The sequence below is a fragment of the Peromyscus leucopus genome, chromosome 19, assembly GCF_004664715.2.
Source record: "Peromyscus leucopus breed LL Stock chromosome 19, UCI_PerLeu_2.1, whole genome shotgun sequence".
Classification (NCBI taxonomy): Eukaryota; Metazoa; Chordata; class Mammalia; order Rodentia; family Cricetidae; genus Peromyscus; species Peromyscus leucopus.
The window spans coordinates 23,352,910-23,375,430 of NC_051079.1; the positions used below are offsets into that span (position 1 = coordinate 23,352,910).

The 22,521-nt window shown below is 44.6% G+C and overlaps 1 protein-coding gene across 1 annotated transcript in view; it reads right to left on the reverse strand.

Annotated features, from left to right (window-relative positions):
* The window catches only part of Epb41l4a (erythrocyte membrane protein band 4.1 like 4A), a gene marked incomplete at its 5' end in the record, with an annotated part of 121,939 nt that overhangs the window by 50,858 nt on the left and 48,560 nt on the right, over nt 1-22,521 (reverse strand). The window contains 3 exons of the mRNA XM_028867173.2: nt 7,927-8,048; nt 12,684-12,761; nt 14,419-14,510. Of these exons, the coding sequence (XP_028723006.2) occupies nt 7,927-8,048; nt 12,684-12,761; nt 14,419-14,510 (292 nt within the window). The remainder of the gene's footprint in view (nt 1-7,926; nt 8,049-12,683; nt 12,762-14,418; nt 14,511-22,521) is intronic.

The following is a 22,521-nucleotide window of genomic DNA, read 5'->3' on the forward strand; positions in this document are numbered from 1 at the left end:
CTTTAGGCAGATGCGTAGTCCTGGACACAGTGTGCGTTCCTAGGCTGCTTCCTGACTACGGGAGATGTAGGTGGTTACCATGTGCCTACAACACAGCCTGCTCCTATTAGACAGGTGAAGCTGTTGACTTTACTAAGGATTCCTTGATCCAGAGCCCTGGTGTCGCCATGTTGTGTGTGCCTTCCACAATGCTGTCCCCCTCTCTGCAGCCTTGGGCTGTGCCCTTTCTTTGTCTGTTCTCTTTCTATGGTCTGCTTGATGGGAAAATGCACCCGGGAGGACTAGCAACCAATTCCTTCAGTAGGGAGGCCACCAGGCACAGAAGGAACGATCACATATGGGAACTTGGGAACTGTCAGGTAGGCCCCGTGACAAATGTGCTGTAAGGAGCTGTTTTCTGGGTTGGGGATTTAGCTCAGTGGTAGAGCGCTTGCCTAGTAAGCGCAAGGCCCTGGGTTTGGTCTTTAGCTAAAAAGAAAAGAAAAAAGAAAGAGAGAGGAGGGAGGGAGGGAGGGAGGGAGGGAGGGAGGGAGGGAGGGAGGAAGGAAGGAAGGAAGGAAGGAAGGAAGGAAGGAAGGAAGGAAGGAAGGAAGGAAGGAAGGAAGGAAGGAAGGAAACATGTTTACCTATTGTTTGCCAGGCAGTGGTGGTGCACGCCTTTAATCCCAGCACTTGGAAGGCAGAGCCAGGTGGATCTCTGTGAGTTCAAGGCCAGCCTGGTCTACAGAGCGAAATCCAGGACAGGCTCCAAAGCTACAAAGAGAAATCCTGTCTCAAAAAACAAAAAACAAAAAAAACAAAAAAAAAAAAAGCTGTTTTCCAGTTCAGCCATAGGAAATCCTGAAGGGGGAGAGAACAATGCACGTTTGGAGGGGACATAAGAGATGTAGACAGGAGGCAGGCAGCAGGCAGGAGGGAGGGTTTAGTGAGAACAAACACTCAGTGTTGCAAGAGAAAACTGTTCTAGAGAACTGTCTACAAGACGGTGAATGTTTTGCATTGCTGAACTTATGAGAGTTGGAAAGATACTAAACTTAGTAGTATATGTTTTCTTACCACAATTCAAAGAAATCAGTTTGGACTAAAGGCTACTTACTCTAAGAAGTAGGAAGCCAATAATAAGGAGCACAAGACCTAACCATGTTCATCCCAGCACTTGGGAGGCAGGAAGATCATGCGTTCATGGCCAGCCTGGAACCCTATCTCACAAGGGGAAAGAACCGAACAGAGTGGGTTTCTTCCTTCATAGTCTGTTAATACTCAGTCTTGTTCAGTGACATGAAAGTCCCCAATTTTCTTCTCCATCTCCATCCATTGTACTTACATGGCCTCTCTCCATCCCCAATCCCTCATTCTCCTCTGCCCACAGTCCCATAACAGCCATACTATCCTGTGTATGATAGCATCATAAGCATAAGTCAAACACAGATGGGTGGATTCCGGAAGGAAACTAAAGTGTGCCAAGCCCCCATAAAGCACAATAAGACATTCAACTTATTTGGAACCACCATCTCCAGGACAATAACCCAGGAGGCAGGGTTAATATCCCCATTTGGCAGATGAAGAAACTGAGGTTCAAGGTAGTGATGTGCCTTTAAAATACTACACACTTACTTTTTGTTTGTTTGGTTTTGGTTTTTCAAGACAGGGTTTCTCTGTGTAGCTTTGCGCCTTTCCTGGATCTCACTCTGTAGACCAGGCTGGCCTCGAACTCACAAAGATCTGCCTGTCTCTGCCTCCCGAGTGCTGGGATTAAAGGTGTGCGCCACCATCACCCGGTGCTACACACTTATTAACATGGACCTCTGAGGCCAAATGCAGGTTTACCAGGTCTGGCTTCCTATGTTTACTAGACCCACGATGCTTTGGGTTGATGGCACACCCTGGATTGATGAACACCCTATTCACACAGCTTCCTTTTTTTCTCTACTTGACCATGAAAGATCTGATGGCCATTCACCATGCGGGGCTTCTGCTGTCTCACATCTAACACACTCACTACACAGCTACAGCACGTGTCCAGTAAATGCCTCTTTCTTGACATGTCTCTTCGACAGTCCAGAGCTACACTGCAGTTGGTGAAAATGTTCTTCACTGTATCAATGCTTTCTCCATAGCTACTGCTTCGGCTGGACCTACCTCATGTCTCCAACAGACACTGCCAGTCAGCTACCTGCAGGTCAATCATGGCCCAGAGCTTTGGCAACATCTCTCTCTCCCTGTAGTTGGCTGACCAACCTACTAATAACAAAGTGTTCATGCCAAGAGTGATGGAGTGTTGGAAGGAAATAGATTGTCCCAGGGATCACTAAAGAAGCCCAATGGGAACCCCAAGACAGGGGCAGGCATCTCATGGCCATGTGATAGGTCAACCATTTACCCTAACTCTTCCAAACAGGAATCTCAAAGAGGCAGTCTACAAACCAAACCCATCACTCAGATTTAGCACATAGTTTTCCTCAATGAAATAAATCAATTACTAATATTTTAAATTCTGAAAAGTACACATAAATATCCAGGTTTTATGCTTCCTACAACACTGAAGAACCATGAATAAATAATGGGTCTACTCCACTGCCATGGCTGAGGCAGTAGCTGTCTGCTTGCATGTCCAGACCAACAATCCTCACATCCCTTTGGTCGTGGTGTCCATGGCCCCTTCCACAGAGCCTGAAGAGTAATGACATCATCTTGCTTTAAAGAAATATTTTATGTGCATGAGTATTTGCCTGCGTGTATGTATGTGTACTGTGTGCATGCCAAGTGTCCACAGAGGCCAGAAGAGGGCACTGGGTCCCCTGTAAGAGGAATTATAGATGGGCTATAAGTTGCGGTGCAGGTAAAGGGAACCAAACCCCGTCCCCTGCAAGAGCAGCAGGTGCTCCTAACCACTGAGCCACAGCACTGCGGACAGTATAAATGGCCTCACCACTGTGTCCCTTACAGCTAATTCTGGGCTCCGCCTAAATATTCTGTCCTTACTGCCTGCGGACAGCAGACACTTCTCATAAGAACCCACCTGCCTGAGTTGCCAAGACCTTATCAGAGTCAGGGCTGTGCAAATATGCATATTTCCTGCCCGCCGCAGCCTCCTCCCTTCCTCTCCCTCCACACACTGGGGCTCTAGCCACGGAGGCGGCTCCGATTTGCGGAATGCTCTGGCTGCCTGCCCTGGCACTGAACTCCTCTGGGTGGGGCGGCAGGCTGCGGGGTGCAGAATCTTGACTCTGGAATGTACTTCCTCACAGAGGTGCCAAGGCCTATGCCTGGCAGATGCTAAACACAATGACCTTTAAGCTACCAGACAGTTATTATTCCCAACTGAGAGGTGAGTCCGAGGCTCTACACTCACGGAGAGCTGGGGTGATGTGGGCTAAATGAGACTGAACTGTTTTCTCTTCCCATGGACTAAAGAATGTCTTCTAAGGTAAAAGGTGGTGCGTGTAAACTAAAACCACAAACTAGCAACAACCACCTCTAATCAATTGCTACTTGTTAATTATACAAAAATGTGAAATGAGGGGTGGGAATATATGCTGATAATTGCAAAAGCTGTAGTTCTAAAACTTTATTGGGTGATCACATTAAGAGGACTCGGTCTATAAACAATAGTAGTTGGCCTTATTAGAGTAAAAAAGAATCTATGTCTTCTCTAAACTATAACTCCACTTCTGCCAAATACAGGGCAAGTCCTAAAAAAAAAAAAAAACAAACAAAAAAAATCATAGTCTCTATTTTAAAAATTGTTAAGCTTGGTCTAGTAGGACAGTCCAAGGCTACCATGGACAATTTATCAAGACCCTTACCCAAAACAAAAAATTTTATTTAAAAAAAGATTTATTCTTCTTCTTATGTTTTAATTCTATGTAGGTGTGTGTGTCTGTGTGTGGCCCTGGAGCTGGAGTTACAGGTGGCTGGGAACCACCTGCCATGGGTGCTGGAAACTGAACTCTCATCCTCTGGAAGAGCAGCGAGGTACTCAAACTGCTAAGCCATCTCCCAGTCTCCCAAAATAAAAATCGAAAAGAAACAAATCTGACGATATAATTCAGTGGTAAAGCATGCGGTCCTAGGTTCAAACCCTAATACTGCCAAAATAAAGAATCTGCTTCTGCCATTTCAATGATGAAATTTTTCAAATATTTTAAGCAAGGTTATTTATTAAGGTAATACCTTGTTTCCTTTTAACCAGTGGAATTTAGGCTTTTTTTTTTTTTCTTTTTCTTCTTCAAGTTCTAGGGATAAAATCCAGAGCCTGACATACTTTAAACTGCACTGTATCTCCAGCCTAGTTTTAAAAAAAAAAAAAAAAAAAAAAAAAAAAAAAAAACAATTTTAACAAATAAGAACTACTGCTCTTTGCTGACCAGTTAGTGATGGTCGTGTCCTAGCAACAGAGACAGTCGTGAAAGGCTGTGCTGGAGAAACCAGGATAAGAGGGAGGACACAGCTGGCGAGGTGGATTCTCTGGGCAGCTGGGATGCTAGGAGGCCTTTCTGTAGACCACCATCTCATCTCTCTCAGAGCAGCTCCACAGGGATGGCCCTCCTCCACAGGGCCTGCAGGGCTGGAGAGGAAAGCTCACAGTGATCGCTGAGGGTGAGACTAGAGGGCTCGCCTCAGATATCTGCTTCAACTTAGGACCCACCACCACCACCACTATCCTCCCACAGCAGTGAGGTCATTGGAAGGCCGCCCTTGCCGGGGGTGGGGGGTGATCCCACACCTATGTGCATATGAGCAGCATTAATTAGACTGAGTTAAAAAGAACAACAACAACAACCAAAGAAATAGGAAAGGGTGGGGGTATGACGATGGGAAGGAGACGGTGTTTATGATGTTTCAGAAGTAAAATAAGAGTGGAAAGTTTGCTTATTAATCTTAAGCACAGGATGATTAGCCCGATGGGATTTCATAAAAAGATATCACATAAAAAGATGGTACAATATGTTAAATAAAAACGTAAGACCAGCCATTAGAAGACTAGAGGTGTATGCCTAAGACCCTGACTTCACCGATTTACTATGTGATTGCAGCAGCTCTCTGGGTGACCTTGGGTTGACCCAGTTTTCCTTGGCTGTACTAACTGTGAAGTGTGTGGGAAATGTCATGTGCTGAGGTAGGAAGTGTCTGACACACCCAGCCCTTATTCCTGTGCCCCCCAGGGAAGGTGGCATCCTGAGTTAGAAAGTCCCTTCCCAGGATAGCCTGGGCTCTTCTCCTCTTCCCTGCATGCTGGATGCAGGTCAGAGCTTTAGCCCGGTTTCTCTGTGATCATCTGAGTACAGAATGCAGGGTTGTGTTGCCTTCTGGAGTTCCTCAGGTGTGGCAGAAGTGAGGCAAACTCAGTTAAGATTCCACCTGCCCCATGAAGCATGACTAAGCCCCGAGAGACCGGCTCACAGGAGATTTGAGGCTTCTTGTGCCCCTTGCTTCTTACTTAAGTAATAAGTAATGCATCCATTTCTTGTGACTGTCTCAGTGTGTCCTCTCCCAATGGACTCATGACAAGCAGGAAAGCCAGTGCACAGCAGATTAGCTCCACGGTAATCCTGACCCAGCTATTTTTGGAATCGTAGGGCCCTTTTCAGTGACACGAGGATTATAGTAAGGTACTCTACTGCAAATTTAAACCATGGTTTATTTTTGCCACTACAGAATCATCAAAAAGGATTGTGTCTCCAAGACCAATGGGAGGAGGTAACCTAAGGGTGAACAGATTAAAATGACTTTAAAAATGGTAAATCAGGGCTGGAGAGATGGCTCAGCCATTAAAGGCTAGGCTCACAACCAAAAAAAAGGTAAATCAAGTGTCATTCCTAATCCAGGAATGGAACAACAAACTCACTCACTCCCTTCATGGCCTTAGTGTGAGGCTAGAACAAAGAAGTGAATGCCTAAATGATCCATCAAGATAGGCTTGGTGGGAAACGCCTTTTAACCTCAGCATTTAGGAGTAAATCGAGGCAGATCTCTGTGAGATCCAATCCAGCCTGGTCTACATAATGAGTTCCACGACAGCCAGAGCTATAAAGACTGACTCTGTCTTAGAGAGGAGAGAGGAGGTAAAGAGAGGGAGGGAGGAGGGAGGGAGGGAGGGAGGGAGGGAGGGAGGAGGGAGGAGGAAGGGACGGTACGGGACAAGACAGGAAAGAAAGCATGAAGCAGGCTGGCTACACCAGCTCTCACACAAAGGCTAGATGTTGATATTTATTATTAACAATTCATTTCAAAGAATAAAGCAGAAAGACCCAGGAGAAAAGGGATCCTATCCCTAATCAGAAAGCCCCACATCCTTATAGCTCCTAGAACCATGTTTTCCTCTGCTGTAAAACATAAATATACTTTTTCTTCGGGTCCTGCCTTCCAGGGTTATTATGAGGCTTAAAGGAGGTGCTGCATGTGTAAGGCTTGGAGAGGACTAGACAAGGTTGGAGAGGTGTGAAATTCTGTGAGCTTTGAGCACCAAACATTAAAATGGACTAATTGGGTGGCTTTATTAAAGAAATAGTATGCACCAGCAATACAAAAACTCTAAACAGCACCATGTCCACCACAGCAAAATAGAAAAACTGATAAGTGTGAGAATGAATACTCGGACTAGAAACCAGCACTTTGGTGTTCTGTATACAGAGCTGATGAGAAGAACCAAGACCCAAAGAACACGCAGCTTGATCCAGTCACACAACATTAAACACATACCAGATAAACTAACTTAACTTGCTCAGAAAAGGGCTATACAAGCACTAAAGTCACAGTGTGAAAAAATAATTATCTTTTATGATAGTTTTCGTTTCCTCTGTCTGGGGAGATGGGCTGGTGACAGCATGATTGGGGAACTGCTTCAGAATTTCGAGCATTGATAGTCCAGTTAAACTTCATACGTGTGCAGATACCCGTGGTCACATATGGATGTCTGTCTATGATTTCATGTACTTCTATTTATGTTTCATGATAAAAATAAAGAATAGTAAATAATTTTAAAAGGCTGTCCTGGGTTCCGTATAATTTATTTCAACAATGCTTTCTTATTTTAAAAAATAAAGACTTTTTATTAAAAGTTATTTGGGTTCAATCTCACATCCACTAAATTAGGAAATTACTCACTTAAAATAAAACTCCTCCAAAAATAAAGTATAGTCATAGGAAAATAAAATGCCTCCAAAACCAAAGTATAATCATAGGGAAGTCGTAGCTACTCCCAGGACTGCTCTGTCTGTTTATTGGTAATTTCTGATCAATATCCAGATGTGGTGAGCGAACAAGGAGTCCCAGCACTTGGGTGGTGGAGCAGAAGATCAGGAGTTCAAGTCTAGCCTTGTCTACTGAGTCCAGACCAGGCTGGGATATATGAGACCCTGTTCCTCCAAAACACACAAAGTAACAATAGTAATGTTCAGTAATAATAATTATTGGTGGTTTGAAACTTTCCAAACTAAAAATCTAGTATTAGAAGCAAAGGAGGATGGCTGAGTGGCCAAGGCATCTGCAGTACACGTGTGAGGACATGAGTTCGAAACCCCTGGTCCCAAGTAAAAAGCTCTGGGTGTGGTCATGCACCTGCTGTCACTGTGTTCCTGCCCCAACATAGGAGGCAGAGTCAGGATGATCCCCAGAAGTTCAGAGGCCTGCTAGCCTGGTATACACAGCTATGAACAACCAAAAAGAGACCCTGTCTCAAACAAGATAGAAAGTGAAAACCAACACCCAAAGTTGACCCAACCCCAATGTGTGCATACAGTCACGTACACAAATGTTAGCATATACATATACACACATGTACGCACACACACACATCATGCACTCAAAAGATCATAAAAAGAATTAAAAGCTTACATATCTGTAGTCACCATGTGAGCACATTTTATACACCAGCCTAAAAGAAATTGCTGGATCATTTGAATGCCCAGGGGCTTGACTACTTACCAGCTGGCTGAGTTTGTGCTACCCTCTTGGGGTACGTCTTGCTTCGACTTCTTGCCACGTTCTGATTGGGCCGGGGAAGTTGGATAGAAAGATCTCGGCTCATTTGCAAAGCTGTCCTGCCACTTGAAAATGTGACATTTTGATTAGCAAAAGTAAAACCATATGGCCACAGAATCAAACAACCGTCCAGTCAGAGTCTCTTGCAAAGAAGAAGAGGAAGAACAGCACAGATGCAACAGGACACGAGCATACAGAGGTTTTTAATTGATAACCAAGAAAGTAGCCCTAACCTAAGGGAGGGGCCACGTCAGGTAAAAAGAAGAGCTTGCGGAGGGACCGGGATGGGATGATTTATCAAAGGTTAGGTTTATGTTTAGGTAGGACAAGCTAAAAATAAAGGTTGCTGATGGCCTTGGGGTTCACTGCTGAGCACCAGAGAAGTAACAGTGGGTGACTACGAAAGGGCTGGAATTCTACAAGCCTGTCCTGTCCTGTGCTCACACAGCAAGTTGTAAGGCGTCCCCTGCAATTGAGCAGTGCGATTTTTGTCTCTGAGCTCTGACACTATCAGTCATTTATTATATCCCTCGCTTAATAAACCATGTGTTCAGAAAGAGAGGAAACAGACCGAGAAGTCCACATGGGGTTTGCTTCTCTAGAGGTCATGTGAGGATCTGGAGCCCAAGCTTCCTTCCCTGAGCTGGCATTCTGGTTTAAACATCTCTCTCTCTCTCTCTCTCTCTCTCTCTCTCTCTCTCTCTCTCTCTCTCTCTCTCTCCTCTCACACCTCTCAACACACACACACACACACACACACACACACACACACGGCTTATATGTTGAAGGTTTGGCTCCAGCCAGTGGCCAAAATGAGTTGACTAGGTTGTGAAGTTAATCATCTCAGTCATGGGTTAATCCATTGGTCAGTTCATAGTCCAGCAGATTGCTAGAAGGCGGGGCCTGGCTGGAAGAAGCAGATCACTGAGGTGTGCCTTCTGAGTGAATACGAATAATATACATATGGGCCCAGAACTATCTGTCTCCTCTCTCTTCCTCCTTCCTGACCACCACCCTCTTTAGCAAGCATGAGATCATCAGTCTCTGCCACCACAAACTCCCACTGCCATGAGGTGCCACCTCACTAGGGACCCAAGGTAATGAACCCAGCTAATCTTCAGCTGAAATCTCTGAAACTCTAAACCAAAATAAACCGGTCTTCCTCAAGCTTAGAGGGCTCTATGTGCAGAGGCTCTTTTTCTGAACAGCTTTTTAAAAATCCCATAGAAAGACAAGATTCCATTATTACATATGGTTTGGAGCATAAAGATCAGGTCTATCTACTCCAGACTTTCTCCGACATCACAAAGGCTTGGATAGTGTGTACCTCACTTCACAGAGGAAAAAAACATTTGTCATAAAAACATAACTAAGTGTACAGACCACTGGGGCATTTTATAACGAAATTATATTTTATTATTCAATTTTTCTTCATAGTTCCTTTCTCAGGAACAAAGTAATAGGAAAATAACTTCCCAAGATTAATAAGACTAAGGTCCAGAAATGTCACCTAATCCACTACAGGCTATACAAGACCAAGGCTGAGAACAGCGTTCAGACTCCGCATCTGGTCAGTACCGATCAGTCTGCAGGCTCGGAAGAACAGAACACTTAGCTATTTGATTTGAAATTCCAAGCCCCGAGGAAAACTCAGATCTGCCTTTTCCTAGCCTTGGGGTCTTTGGGACTTTTTTTAAAGATCTCTGCAGCCCCCCTTTATCAGCTGTATTATACTATACCTCTTCTTACAGTATGCTGTTTCTCTGTGGTTTCAAGTAATGGGCACGTACTTATGAGATTCCCCACTTCGTGTCTCCTCCCACCCTGGCACATCCGTCTTCTCTGTGCTGGCTGGCAAAGTCCTTGAGCATCACAGTGAAGGAGAGGGAAATAACAGGGAGAGTTGCCTGGCTTCAGAGAGCAGATTTGCTGTATACAGGTCCCTTAGACTTTCCCAGGGGAGGGCTCCAATTTCTATCCTGTAATTGAGGACAGGATACCTCTTTGGTGGGCCACTGCGCAGATCATGTACCCAGTGCCTGGGAAAGCACCCGACACCACGGAGGCAGTCCTGAGAACTGGTCTCTTCCACACTCCATGAAATTTGAGAGCGCCTATGGTTCAATCCTAGAGGGAGGATGCCTGCTTCTCAGACCTCCTCTGAAGTCAGGCAACTCATTCTTTCAAGGAACCCAATAACACTGAAGAAGAGAGGCTAATTTTCAAGAGACTCTAATAAGGAGATATCAATATGTAACAAAATACTTAATCAGAGATTTAATCAGTCTTCATTTCAGATTACTGGCCCCTCAAAATAAAAACAAGAGAATCAAAACATCAGGCTTCAGCTCAGTCCTCTTCCCAATTTAATTTTGAAATCTGATTGTCTCACATCACTTAAAATGTTTGATTTTTTTTTTCCTTCTTAAATCTTAACTAGTTTTCCTAAAAGATGCAAGAATCACCCTGGCATTCTGTAAGCCCTAAGACAGAAAAAAGAAAGACCAGAAAACTGTCTTCCTGTCCATACATACACATCATAAGAGCCCCTGCAAACACACACACACACACACCACACCACCACCCCCCCCACCACGCACGCACCACCACACACCACCACACACACACACACACACACACACACACACACACACACGTTCATGCATATGTGCACATGGAGACATCCATATTCACACAATGCAGCCCTGAGACACCGCTCCTTTGCTACCATATCTCACAAGGCTGCAAGAGCTGACTGGCTATTGTGCTCCAGAATAAAGAGGCAGGCATGTGATACTGGTTAAAAGGATGTTAGTTTGCCAACTCTTACCACTAAACAGTCTACATTAGTGGCCACCCAGCAATCAGAGACCTGTCCCGCCTGACCTCTGACCAGACAGATGAAACGCCTCTCTCCCACAAGTGGCATGAAGTTAGTACTTCTTACATACAAATAAATAGATTTGGGTTTCATTAAGATTTACCAGGCAGTTAACATTAGCCATGAAATCAGAGCAGATTTAGCAGAATGTCCAATTCTGCAAAGGTTACATTTAATTGCTTTCTCAGAAAAATTATATTTAATATGCAAAATCCAATAAAAATAATTTCTAATAATAATTCCCAGTAGCCACAATATTTGCATTTCAATAAACTTGAGAAATCAGGTATGGCTATATTTGCAGACGCCAACTAACTCCAGCGTATGTTAAACAGCATGATTATAATTTTAATCATCTAAGTGCTAATAAGACAGATGCCTTTGCATTAGCTGCAGTCTGTTGACAAGGAGACAGATTTAAGCACTTTCTCTGTAGCCTTGGCAATACCATGATTGGAAAACCAGCACAAATACTGGGTATTGATTGTTCTTCTCAATGTAAGAGTGTATACTACCTTCCTAAATATCTCATAACCATATTCTCATCTAAGGAAGAATTCTGAAAATCTGAAGGCTGAATATATCAACAAAAACCTTCATGCAAAATCAGAAGTACCCAGAATAAATAATACTTTCCTTTTCGTCACCAAATGAGCGAATGCTCTACTAGACACCATATTCCAGGAGGCACTGGACATCTACAGCTGATCACTCTCAATGACTGTCTCTTGTCTCAGATTTAAGACTTCAGAGGGAGTCATTCAAGAGGAATTAAAAGCTGGCACACTACAGTCCTGCCAACAGGACTTCTGCCATCTTCTGTGGAGGCAGCTCATCCAGTGATGTCCCTAATCAACCGATGGAGTGGTCTCCCGTCTCCTAGGTGGCATCTCCGCACCCTGCGTGGCTTCACTAGGCCTGGTAGCCTGCTTCTCTGCCTAAGGAACGCTGCATCTCTTTGATGGCAGGATGCTTAGAGCTGAGTCTTTGTACACCCGAGGCCCTAACAGCATTCCTTAAGCATCACAGCTCTCCACTGAACAGAAGGAATTGAAACATAGCCAATGCCTTTTCAAAATACAGAGCTCACTCTCACTTTTAATGCAGATAAGAAAGGCACCTAGCTGCCTGGCGGTCAGGTTTTCTCTCCACAGGCTGAGTCTGTCTAATAATCTAAGCACAGGCTGTGGAGTCCTGGGTCCCACTTCACTGCTTCCTAGCGAGGTTACTATGAGAAGTCCCTTGGAGTCCCTAAGCCTCAGGTTTTTTGGTGTAGATAATATCACAGAAGACCGTGACAGTTAACTGAAGCAATAGGAAGTATTACATAACAAAGACAATATGCCCAGCAAAGTTGATATAAAATAAGCATGACTATAAGCAGGTTTATATGTAAGTAAGTTATGTATGTAAAACATGTTTTGATGTAGAATATAAATTGTTCAATATGGGATCAACTGAATCTTCTAACATCACAACCAGTCAATTACGATCCAGAATATCTGCTTTGTTTCATAATCACAGAACATAATTGGAAATAACAGATAATTACAGCAAAATGAAATCCTGAATGTAATAAATTCTACCATGCTCTAAAAGCCCATAACTTTACATAGCTAATGGAGATGTTAAATACATTTAAAACTGGAAAGTCATTTCTGTCAAGAAAGATTTATTTATACAGTACATTGGCACTGCTGGCGGGGGGGGGGGCGGGGGGGGGAGGAACCCACATATTCATTATGCCTGTATGTAGGTAACAGAATTAAAATTTCATTTACATGCACAAGCCTGAGGGGGTGTGGGGAATGCCATTTACCTGTACCGATGTTTGTAACTTATGGACCCAAACTTGCTGAGTTTTCTTGACAATGAATTTGACTCTGTTTCTGGCATTCTAATTAATTTTAAAAAGAAAACCAAAGACTTGTAAATATAAGAATGTATACAACATCTGAGCACAAAGCTATACAGAAAACTAATAGAGATAACCAAAATATTTTACTTATTCTACATACTAGGAGGAAATAATAGCTATTATTTTGAAGATTTATTTTTGTGTGTGTGTGTGTGTGTGTGTGTGTGTGTATGTGTGTGTGTGTGTGCGCCACCTGAGTGCAGGTGCCCATGGAGGCCAGAAGAGGGCTTCAAATACCCTGGATATGGAGTTAAAGGTGGTTGTGAGCTGCCTGCTAAGTGTTCTGGGAACTGAACCCAGGTTCTCTGCTGGAACCACAAGCTCACTGAACAACTGGACCATCTGTCCAGCCCAATAACCATAACCAGTTACTTTAACTTAAATTGGAAATGCAACTCATTCATACTTTCTGAAATTTCCTAGGAAATGCTAATGGTGGTTCACCTTCTTCTATAATCTTGGAAATTCTGTCACTGTTCTCATTTACTCAGTGAAGGCTGGACAGCAGCTAATCACATCGTGTATGTGCTGGCTCACTCTTTCTGTACGACATATTCCAGCGTTTCCCATTTCGGGGCACTGTCCACAGACACCACCATGGACAGATCCTGAGCCCAGGGTCGCAGGCTGTGGGGAGAGCTTAGGCTTCCGGGTCACCCCTTCCCCTCACAGACTAGTATAAACTGTACAAAGGATTCTTCTTTTCTTTCGAGACCGAGTTTCTCTGTGTAGCCATGCCTGGCCTGGAACTCACTCCATAGACCAGGCTGGCCTTGAACTCACAGAGATCCAGCTGCCTCTGCCTCCCATGCTGGGACTAAAGGCGTGTACCAGGCAGGATTAACAGTTCACTCTGTAATACTCCAGTCAACCAGCATGGGGATTAGGGAAAGAACCCAATCTTGAGTCAATAAACAATGTGTTATCAATTGAGGTTGGTTTTGTTGTTTTGAACTTCACAACAAAAGGACGTGAAACCATAAGAAAAAAGTGTCATGATGTAGAAAGTGCACCTACAGAGCCGAGCGTGATAGCACACGCCTGTCCCAGCTCCTCTGAGACCCCTCACGGGTACTTCAACTGCAGTGTCTTCATCGCAAAACACCAAATTTCCATCCATGTCACACAGGTGCTACAGAACTCTGAGCTTTTTACATACAGTTTTTTAAAATTATCCCTAAATTGTTCTTACAATGTGAGCAAAGAATATCTATCAGTCTGTATATAAGCACGTATGTAGATGTACCACACATTTGTGTATATATGTGCACATCAATCTGAACATAAGTACATATGTAGATGTACCACACATATGTGTATATATGTGCATATCAATCTGAACATAAGTACATATGTAGATGTACCACACATGTGTGTATATATGTATCAATCTGAACATAAGTACATATGTAGATGTACCACACATGTGTGTATATATATGTATCAATCTGAACATAAGTACATATGTAGATGTACCACACATGTGTGTATATATATATGCATTAATGCAACCAAGAGAATGAGGAGCTGAATAAATTAAAGAAATGTTTCTACATTCACAGAGCAGAATGCTTGTCCTGAACATCAAACACTACCTTCATTCCTATAACAGAGGACAAAGGGTCCATCAACATACCTGAAAAACGTATGATGCTCTACGCTGCACTTCCAGAGATGCCGGCAAGCAGTTTTGCTTCGAGCTTCAAAAAAGAACGAGGTTTCATTACACTGCAAGAGACAGGAAGAGAATATTGGTCACTGGCTGCCACGCTCTGTGGAGGGCGGCCCTCCTCGTGGGAACGGAAACTCAGATGAACAGAGATTAGCGCCTAAAGACAGCTATGTTTGGAGGTTGCATGAAAAATGACTTTCCACTGTCGACAATTACGAAACATAACTTCTATTTAAATCTCGGCGCAGTCACCTTTATTAATTCCTCTGTGTCATCTCGTGACTATGGATAATCCAGGCAATGGTTCGGGAATCTTGCAAGGCTGTCCACCCTAAGCGGCCACTGTGTACACCAAACACTGTGGAATTCCGCTCCTAACGAAGAGGGGGGTGTCCACACAGTCCTTAACCCTACCGCTTTCAGAGATGGAAAAAAATCACCCCAGACTCTGTCGGGAGTGTCTCCGGAAGCAGCAGCGAGGGAGACAGCCTCCACCACACTGAACTATTAAGTAGATAAAATTCAATTCTATGAGAGATGCAGCATGCCAAGCAATCGGGACACAAAAAATTTAACTGCCATTTTAATCTAGTGGTTCTTTGATATATAAGAAACTAAGACCACATTAAAGGTAACCATTTGTGTGTGTGTGAAATGCTATTGTCAATGTCTAAACAGAAAATCAAGCAAAACAGAATAAGCACCAGGAGCTCTATGAAGCTATTCATTGATAATTTAGCTTCAACTTTAAAAATCAAATGCTAGCCTCCAACACAGCAATTCTTGTGGAATGAGTTTCCTATGAACTCATCAACACAATATTGGCAGTGCACAGGACTAACTGGAATACTGTCTACCGTTCTAACAAGGAATGTAACCTTTGTATACCTGAAGTTCCTTCCAAGCCCAACGGGAATGACGCTGCCTAACTTAGGAGTGTATTTGTAAAGACTAGGGTATGGCAGAAACATGGCCAACACATCCACATCACAGCAAAGCTAGCCCAATACCAAAATCTTAAGAGGTAAAGGAAGAAATGTAGGGAAGACCTCAGGTCTCTGTTGACGTGTTACCGTCAGCAGACAGGAAGCGGGGAAAACTGGAGATAATGGACAGTAAGGTCAGGCCAAGATACTAAGTGAAACGTCCACAGAATACCAAGTGGGCCAGGAAGCACATGGGTGTCCCATGCAAAAGAGAGGTCACATCTCCTGACACAAGCCCTGTCCCCTGAGAGCATAAGATGGCCAGAAGAGAGCGCAGGCGTTAAAGGTGAATCACAGGACGATGCTTGTGAGGTGAGTCAAGGTGAGCGAGGGTGTCAGAGAGGCTGGGAAGAGACAAACACAAGTCTCAGGGGACCCAGGAAGGCCAAGTGGGATTCAAAGGCCGTTACTGCTTTCCGTAGTGAGACTACATGGTGACTTTTGTGCAAGATGGAGGACTATAAAAAGAGATGAGGGAGAAATTCAGTGGCTTCAGAACACCTTTTCCTTGACAGCAAAAGAAACTGAGGCTGGGGAGGAGCAGAGACCAGGGCAAGGTAAGAAAGCTCAGGCTCCTGGAGATGGAGTGCCAGGAGAGAATCTCTCTCCTTCAGGTTTCCTTCTCAAGCACGTATATGTATGACACAAAAGCACAGGATACCCAAGGTGGATTCACAGTACCAATTCAGTCCCCCCTGCCACAGTGACAGACTGACACTGTCCCCACTTCCCATCTCCCGACACGGCCACCACTGGACTGTCCTCACTACACTACAGTGCCCAGGTCACTCGTTTCAAAGTTGGCCTGTGCGTGCATCCTACAGGGGTATGTCACAAGGAAAAGGGACCTCCAGGGCAGGCGGCCTCTCCCTGTGCCACACACACATGGTGACAGGCCATCTCCCTGCGCTTCTCAACAATGGAAACACCAGGGATGGCAGTGCACACTGGGTCCCAGCATGGATGGCAGACAGCAGCTGAGGCCGGTCTCGCACACACTCACATTTCAGCAAAAGCACCCGTCAAGAATGTTTTGTAAGTGCCTAAGTCAAATTTCCCAAAACTTGAATTACATAGACCCCACATTTCCAAAAGCACAGGGGAAACTTACAACTGTCCCGTCTTTTAAACACAATACATTTCCTCCTAATTTCAAACTTTCCTTGGATTGTTTTTCAAGTTATCCTTCACATGTCTGTATTATTTTGCTTCTCTTATGGAAAGCCGGTCAAGGGCTATCTAATTCTTCATATATATTTTAATCTGTCATCACATAATGGAAAGATAAAAGTCAGTTCAAATCCAACTGGAACTTGGTTTTTCTCGAATTTTCTTGGGCACAGACAGAGGGACAGAAGAGCCTCCCAGAGGGCTAATTACCTCTGCCATGAACAAATGCAAGTATGAACTCATTCCCATGTACACAAGGCCTCAGATAAGCGGCCCATTTTCTGTTGTATTACTGACAGAATGATCCAAACATCAAAGGAAGATTGACATTACTAACATAGGAGCCAGGCATTCTGAGTAAATTCTGTGACTTTTGTCGTGTGCTGCTGGCACCAGTGAGCTGACGAGGCACTTGGGGACCTTTTCAAGACAGACGTGGCCGTTCACACATCTCCTTTCATCCCACTCAGCAGTTTAACGGAAGAAAGCGAACCATTCTGAGCAGCAGCTAAGATACCCTATCCAGCTCTCAAAGCTTGCTAAGTTACGCAAACACCTTTAGAGCTTCGGGCATTCACGCTACAAGCAATGCTCCTGTCTGGATCTGTTCTTTCGGTCAATAAGTTAACCAAGCTTATGTCCTTTGTATCTAAGATAGAATGTGGACATCGCTGTCCCTGGGGCCTCTAAGGAGAATCGAGGGGGGCATGCCCTTTGATGGTGAGTGCAGAATCTGTGTTCTATCCACAAACTCCCAGCCGAGCACCTTTCATCCCCTTGGTCTCTTTGCTCATGGCTGCCAGCTGCGTCTCTGAGGAGCTTAAGGAGGGGGAGGGGGAGGCGACTGCTCTGCTCTGTCCCCTGTGCGTCACCATCACCCATCACCGTCACTGCTGATCACAGCTGTGGCTTACTGGCCAAGCACAGCTGCTCAGGCCTCTTGTTCCACTCCATTCTCCGTGTCTCTCAAGCCTGTGCTCCTGACACAAGAGTCTGTGTCACAGAGACCTGTGTTCAACCGGCTTCCCTGTGTTTCTATGGAGACACAGCCACGGGAGGGGGGGGGAGGGATGGGGGAGTAAGATCCTTCAGTGGGTAAAGGCAGATGACCTGACTTTAACCCCTGGGACCCACATGATGGACGGAGAGAACAGAAGTTGTTCTCTGACCTCCACACATGTCCCCCCAATACATATATACAAGCACTCACACATACAAAAAGAAATGTAATTTTTTAAAGATACACTGCGCTGGGCCGTGGCGCACACCTTTAATCCCAGCACCCGGAAGGCAGAGCCAGGCGGATCTCTGTGAGTTCGAAGCCAGCCTGGTCTACAGAGTGAGATCCAGGACAGGCACCAAAACTACACAGAGAAACCCTGTCTCGAAAAACAAAACAAAAATAAATAAATGCATGAATAATAAATAAATAAATAGGGCTGGAGAGATGGCTCAGAGGTTAAGAGCACTGGCTGCTCTTCCAGAGGTCCTGAGTTCAATTCCAGCAACACATGGTGCTCACAACATCTGTAATGAGATCTGGTTCCTCTTCTGGCTGCAGGATGTGTGCAGCAGAACACTGTATACATAATAAATAAATAAATCTTTAAATTAAATAAATAAATAAATAAATAAATAAATAAATAAATAAATAAATAAATAAGATGCACTGCATGCCCACTGGGGAGCCAAAGAGATCGGTGTTTCTAAAGATGGTAAGCTATAGTCATTCAGCAAATACCTGGAGACCTGTGGCAGAGACGTTCCTGCCCAGGCCTCACTGAGGAGCGGGAGAGGTGCAACGTTTGAAATACTGTAGGTGTTTTCCATTCAATCCAAACAGTATTTTGTACTTTTAAACTTATTTTAGGCATGCAGGGAGAAACAGAAAGAATAAGAAACATGATAGCAAATGACTAAAATAACTTCCTTCTGAACTACTCATAAAGCAAAGGCAAGCAGTGAAATCAGGAAACACACACATTCTTCAGTTCGAAGAGACACAGAATTTGAAGCAGATGAGGAAATTTCATCTTTCAAATGGTGAGATTGCGCGGCCGCCATCCTAAACACGAAATTACGCGGGCATACATGAGACACTGGACATGACGTTGGTCTCAATGGCTCTCATCATCTTTCATTGCTCTTTCTTCAAGTTCAACCCCATTTTTAAAATGCCACTCTTGTTATTACTTGAAAAGGGGAGTCGGAAAGAAATGTTAAAGCTCTGAGTTTACCTCACCTTGTTCTCCCAAGCTAAGCTTTACAGAGCGCCCACCCCCAAAGGGTAATTCTCACAATGCTAGTGCCTTAAGGTATTTGCGTACAGTAGTCTATGGGATGTCAAGTAAGTATGGGGCATGCTGGGTAACCACTCACATTTAATGTGGTTGTATGCACTGTCAGTGTCCACCGGGCAAGGCACTGGGGTGTCAACAGAATTAATTTGGACAGAGAACTGTCTGCGTCTTAGGAAAAGATTTTTTAAGTCCCCCAGTTTGAGAAGATAGGATTACAAACACTCCTCTACATACATGCATCATGTACAGTATGAACATATGTTCACACCCATTATAAACACTTTTGAAATGTATCTAGCACAGCTTTGTTTGGTTTGGGTTTTTGTTGTTTTCTGAGATGAGGTCTCACTATGTCACCCTGGTTGACATTTCTGCATAGTCAAGGTACTAACACAAGGGCTGGGGAGATAACTGAGTGAGTGATGTGCTTGTCACTCAAGGACTAGGGCCTGGAAATCGTTATTAGGAAACAGCCTAATAACCCTGTTATGCTTGTCCAAGTGAAGGTCTAGATATCTGGTAAAATACCTGAGTTTCTAATGGATTAATTCCATTTATTGACATTTAATGGTATGATAGTCTTCACTCTGAAGTTTTTATTCCTTTTGAAAAAGTGGTTTAATCTGTTTTAATCGTGGAGAAAGTCAACAGAAGAGGTAACAAATAAAATACAGGAAGACCCATGGGCTGAAAGATGCAGGCTTCCCTCCAGCCCTGGCACAAGCTACCCAAGGCAAGGGTGGCAGGTACAAGGTGACCTCATAGGAGGCCACATCAGGGGCCCAGTGCCACGACAGCTCCAGTTGAGAAGCACAGACTGGCTGCTCCTCTCCTACCAGCTCTGGACTAGGTCCTTCCAGTCCCCTAAGGCTTCTGTAGGTAGATGTTCTGTATATCCCCCATCCATCCCCACCCCCACCCTCACCCCACACCCCTGACGCAGGCGAGGGACACAGGCGATACGATGACAGTGAACCGTCCAAAGTTAGCTAGTGAGTGGCAGCCTTGAACTGAAATCACGTGACCTAACCACAACTCCAGCAGTTCATGGAGTCAGAAAGACTCCAACAAAAACGTTACATGGCATCAGGGTCCAAATATTACTGTGGGCCACACTTGATAATCTGTATTTCAGGTACTTTCATACTGTGGACAGAAATGCAAAATCGTGTAACTTTCAGTTGGGAGGACCATACAGAAATGCCAAACAAAAAACCCACATGTGCACTTAACCTGTGGCTGATCAATCCTCCCCCATGAACAGACGACAGACAAGCCACTCCAAACACACAGATGGACGGTGACTGAGCGAAGGAACACAAACTATTTTAAAGCTACCTAAACATTCGAGCACAAACAGTCTACAGCGTGGGACTTACACCACTGCAGCTTCTAAGAATGAGGGTGAGGTGAGGCTTGGTAGTGGAGCACCTGTACAGCATCTACAAGGCCCTGGACTCCACCCCAGCACCACTAAAGAAAAAACGATAAAATGGAACTAGAAAGCTCCTGATGAACTGACACAGAGTTATTTCTAGAAGAAAAATAAGGAGAAATGAACAAATACTTTTATACTATGCAACCTTCTAGCTAAGAAAGAGTAATGTGTAGGCACATGTACACACACACACACACACACACACACACACACACACACACACACACACACATTCTTTACAAAAGAAAACCATGCAGAAAACAAACTAGAAAGCAGCGAAATTCAATAGATTCAAGGAAAGGTAAGAAAAAGCCCGAGAGAGTGGGAGTTTGTGGTACTCCTCTGGGTGCATCTTTCTGTACAGTCTCAACCTTTAGAAGAATGTTAATCTTCTGCATATTTAAAACATAGACTTAAACAAGCAAGAATGTAAGGCCGAGGGAACCATAACTGGAAATAAATAAACCTAATTAGATTTTGAGGGTATATACAACCACAGCAGTGAAGAAGGAAGAAAGGAATGAAGGGGGCGGGAGCCGAGTCAGTTGTGACCACAAGACAGCGGGGGTCCTCGGTCCTCACATCGGGTGAAGGAAGAATGGCCATTTCAGTGTTTGGCCAAAGCAACTCTACAACTATCTGATGCGTACTTTAGAATTAAGCAAATGACTAAAAGTGTAGCTACTGGAAGTGAAAGGTCTCATGGTCAAAGCAAGGACATAAAACATGAAATGAGAAAAAGCTAAGAGAGAGGCCTGTATGAAGCAAACTCATAATTTCTAAACTATACATGGGTGTGTGTACACTTAAAGGCACATGTACATATGTACACCTTTATATGTCATGTATGTGCATCTGGGCAGTGCTTGTGTACATGCACGCATAGATTTTCTAGTTCTGGCCACGGAAAAGCTCAGGCAGAAAACTCACGGAGGAGCAACAGCCACCTCCTAGCCAAGATCTGGACCATCGCCCACGGTGAGGAACCATGACCTTGAGAGATGTGGTGGATGCTGAGCTAGGGGCAAAACAGACAAGATGCATCTAAATATCAGAGCACACACTAAAAGGAAAAAAGTACCACAATGATGACGGAAACAGGTCCGAGGAGCACAGAGGTCAGGCTGGGGGGGGGGCCTCCTACCAATCAAACCTAGGAATTCTTGACCATCAACACCTCTGGGCGCTGGAATGCATCATAAATCATTGAGGGGGAAAAGGTTAATAAGTCCATGTCAAAAACAGACAAATACATGGAAGGGAGAGAGGGCAGGGCCCTTGCCTACAGTGGAATGCTGGAGTCAGAAGATACATGTGAAGTGGGGGATGGGAGACTAGAAAACCAGCATCTACCATCATTACCGGAAAAGACTGGATTAGGTAAAGATGTCCAGTGAATGTCAAAAACACAGGAAAATTCTGACAAGGAAAGAAGTGCTTGCATGGACATACTGGGTCTCCCTGTGGACTACTCACTTTCTAGCTTGTGGGGCGGGTACCCACAATAGGAATCATACACTGAAGAAATTAGGTGACGTTGAAAGACCCCAGCAAACTTGCTTAGCCTAACACCATTTTGAGCTAAGCCTGAAAAGTACAGGAAAGTTCAGGGTGTCTGCGGTCGGCCACCTGGCCCCAGAAAAGGGTACTAAAGGTCAGAAAAACAACTTGGAGCCAGACAGCAGGCGTGTCGAGCTCGGGGAGAACCCACGAGCTGTCCTGAGTTTGAACCTGGCCTCATTTGAATCGTCCAATCAGAACCCACGAGCTGTCCTGAGTTTGAACCTGGTGTCCTGAGTTTGAACCTGGCCTCATTTGAATCGTCCAATCAGAACCCTGTAAACCGAGCTCCTCGTGCTCCTGCTGCCAGACCCTATAAAAACCCTCCACTCCAGCCGTGGGCGCGCCAGTCTCTTGAGCCTCTTGAGGGACTGTGTTGCCCGGGTACCTGTGTTCCTGAATAAAGCCTCTTGCTGTTTGCATCTGACTTGTGGTCTCGGTGTGATCTCTGGGCGAGGGTCTCTCCAGAGGGAAGACTGCCTTCGGGGGTCTTTCATTTGGGGGCTCGTCCGGGATCGGAGACCCCTCCGCCTCGGGACCACCGACCCACTGTCAGGAGGTAAGCCGGCCGGCCTTGGTGTATGTCATCTCTGTCCTGTCTGAGTGTTGTCGG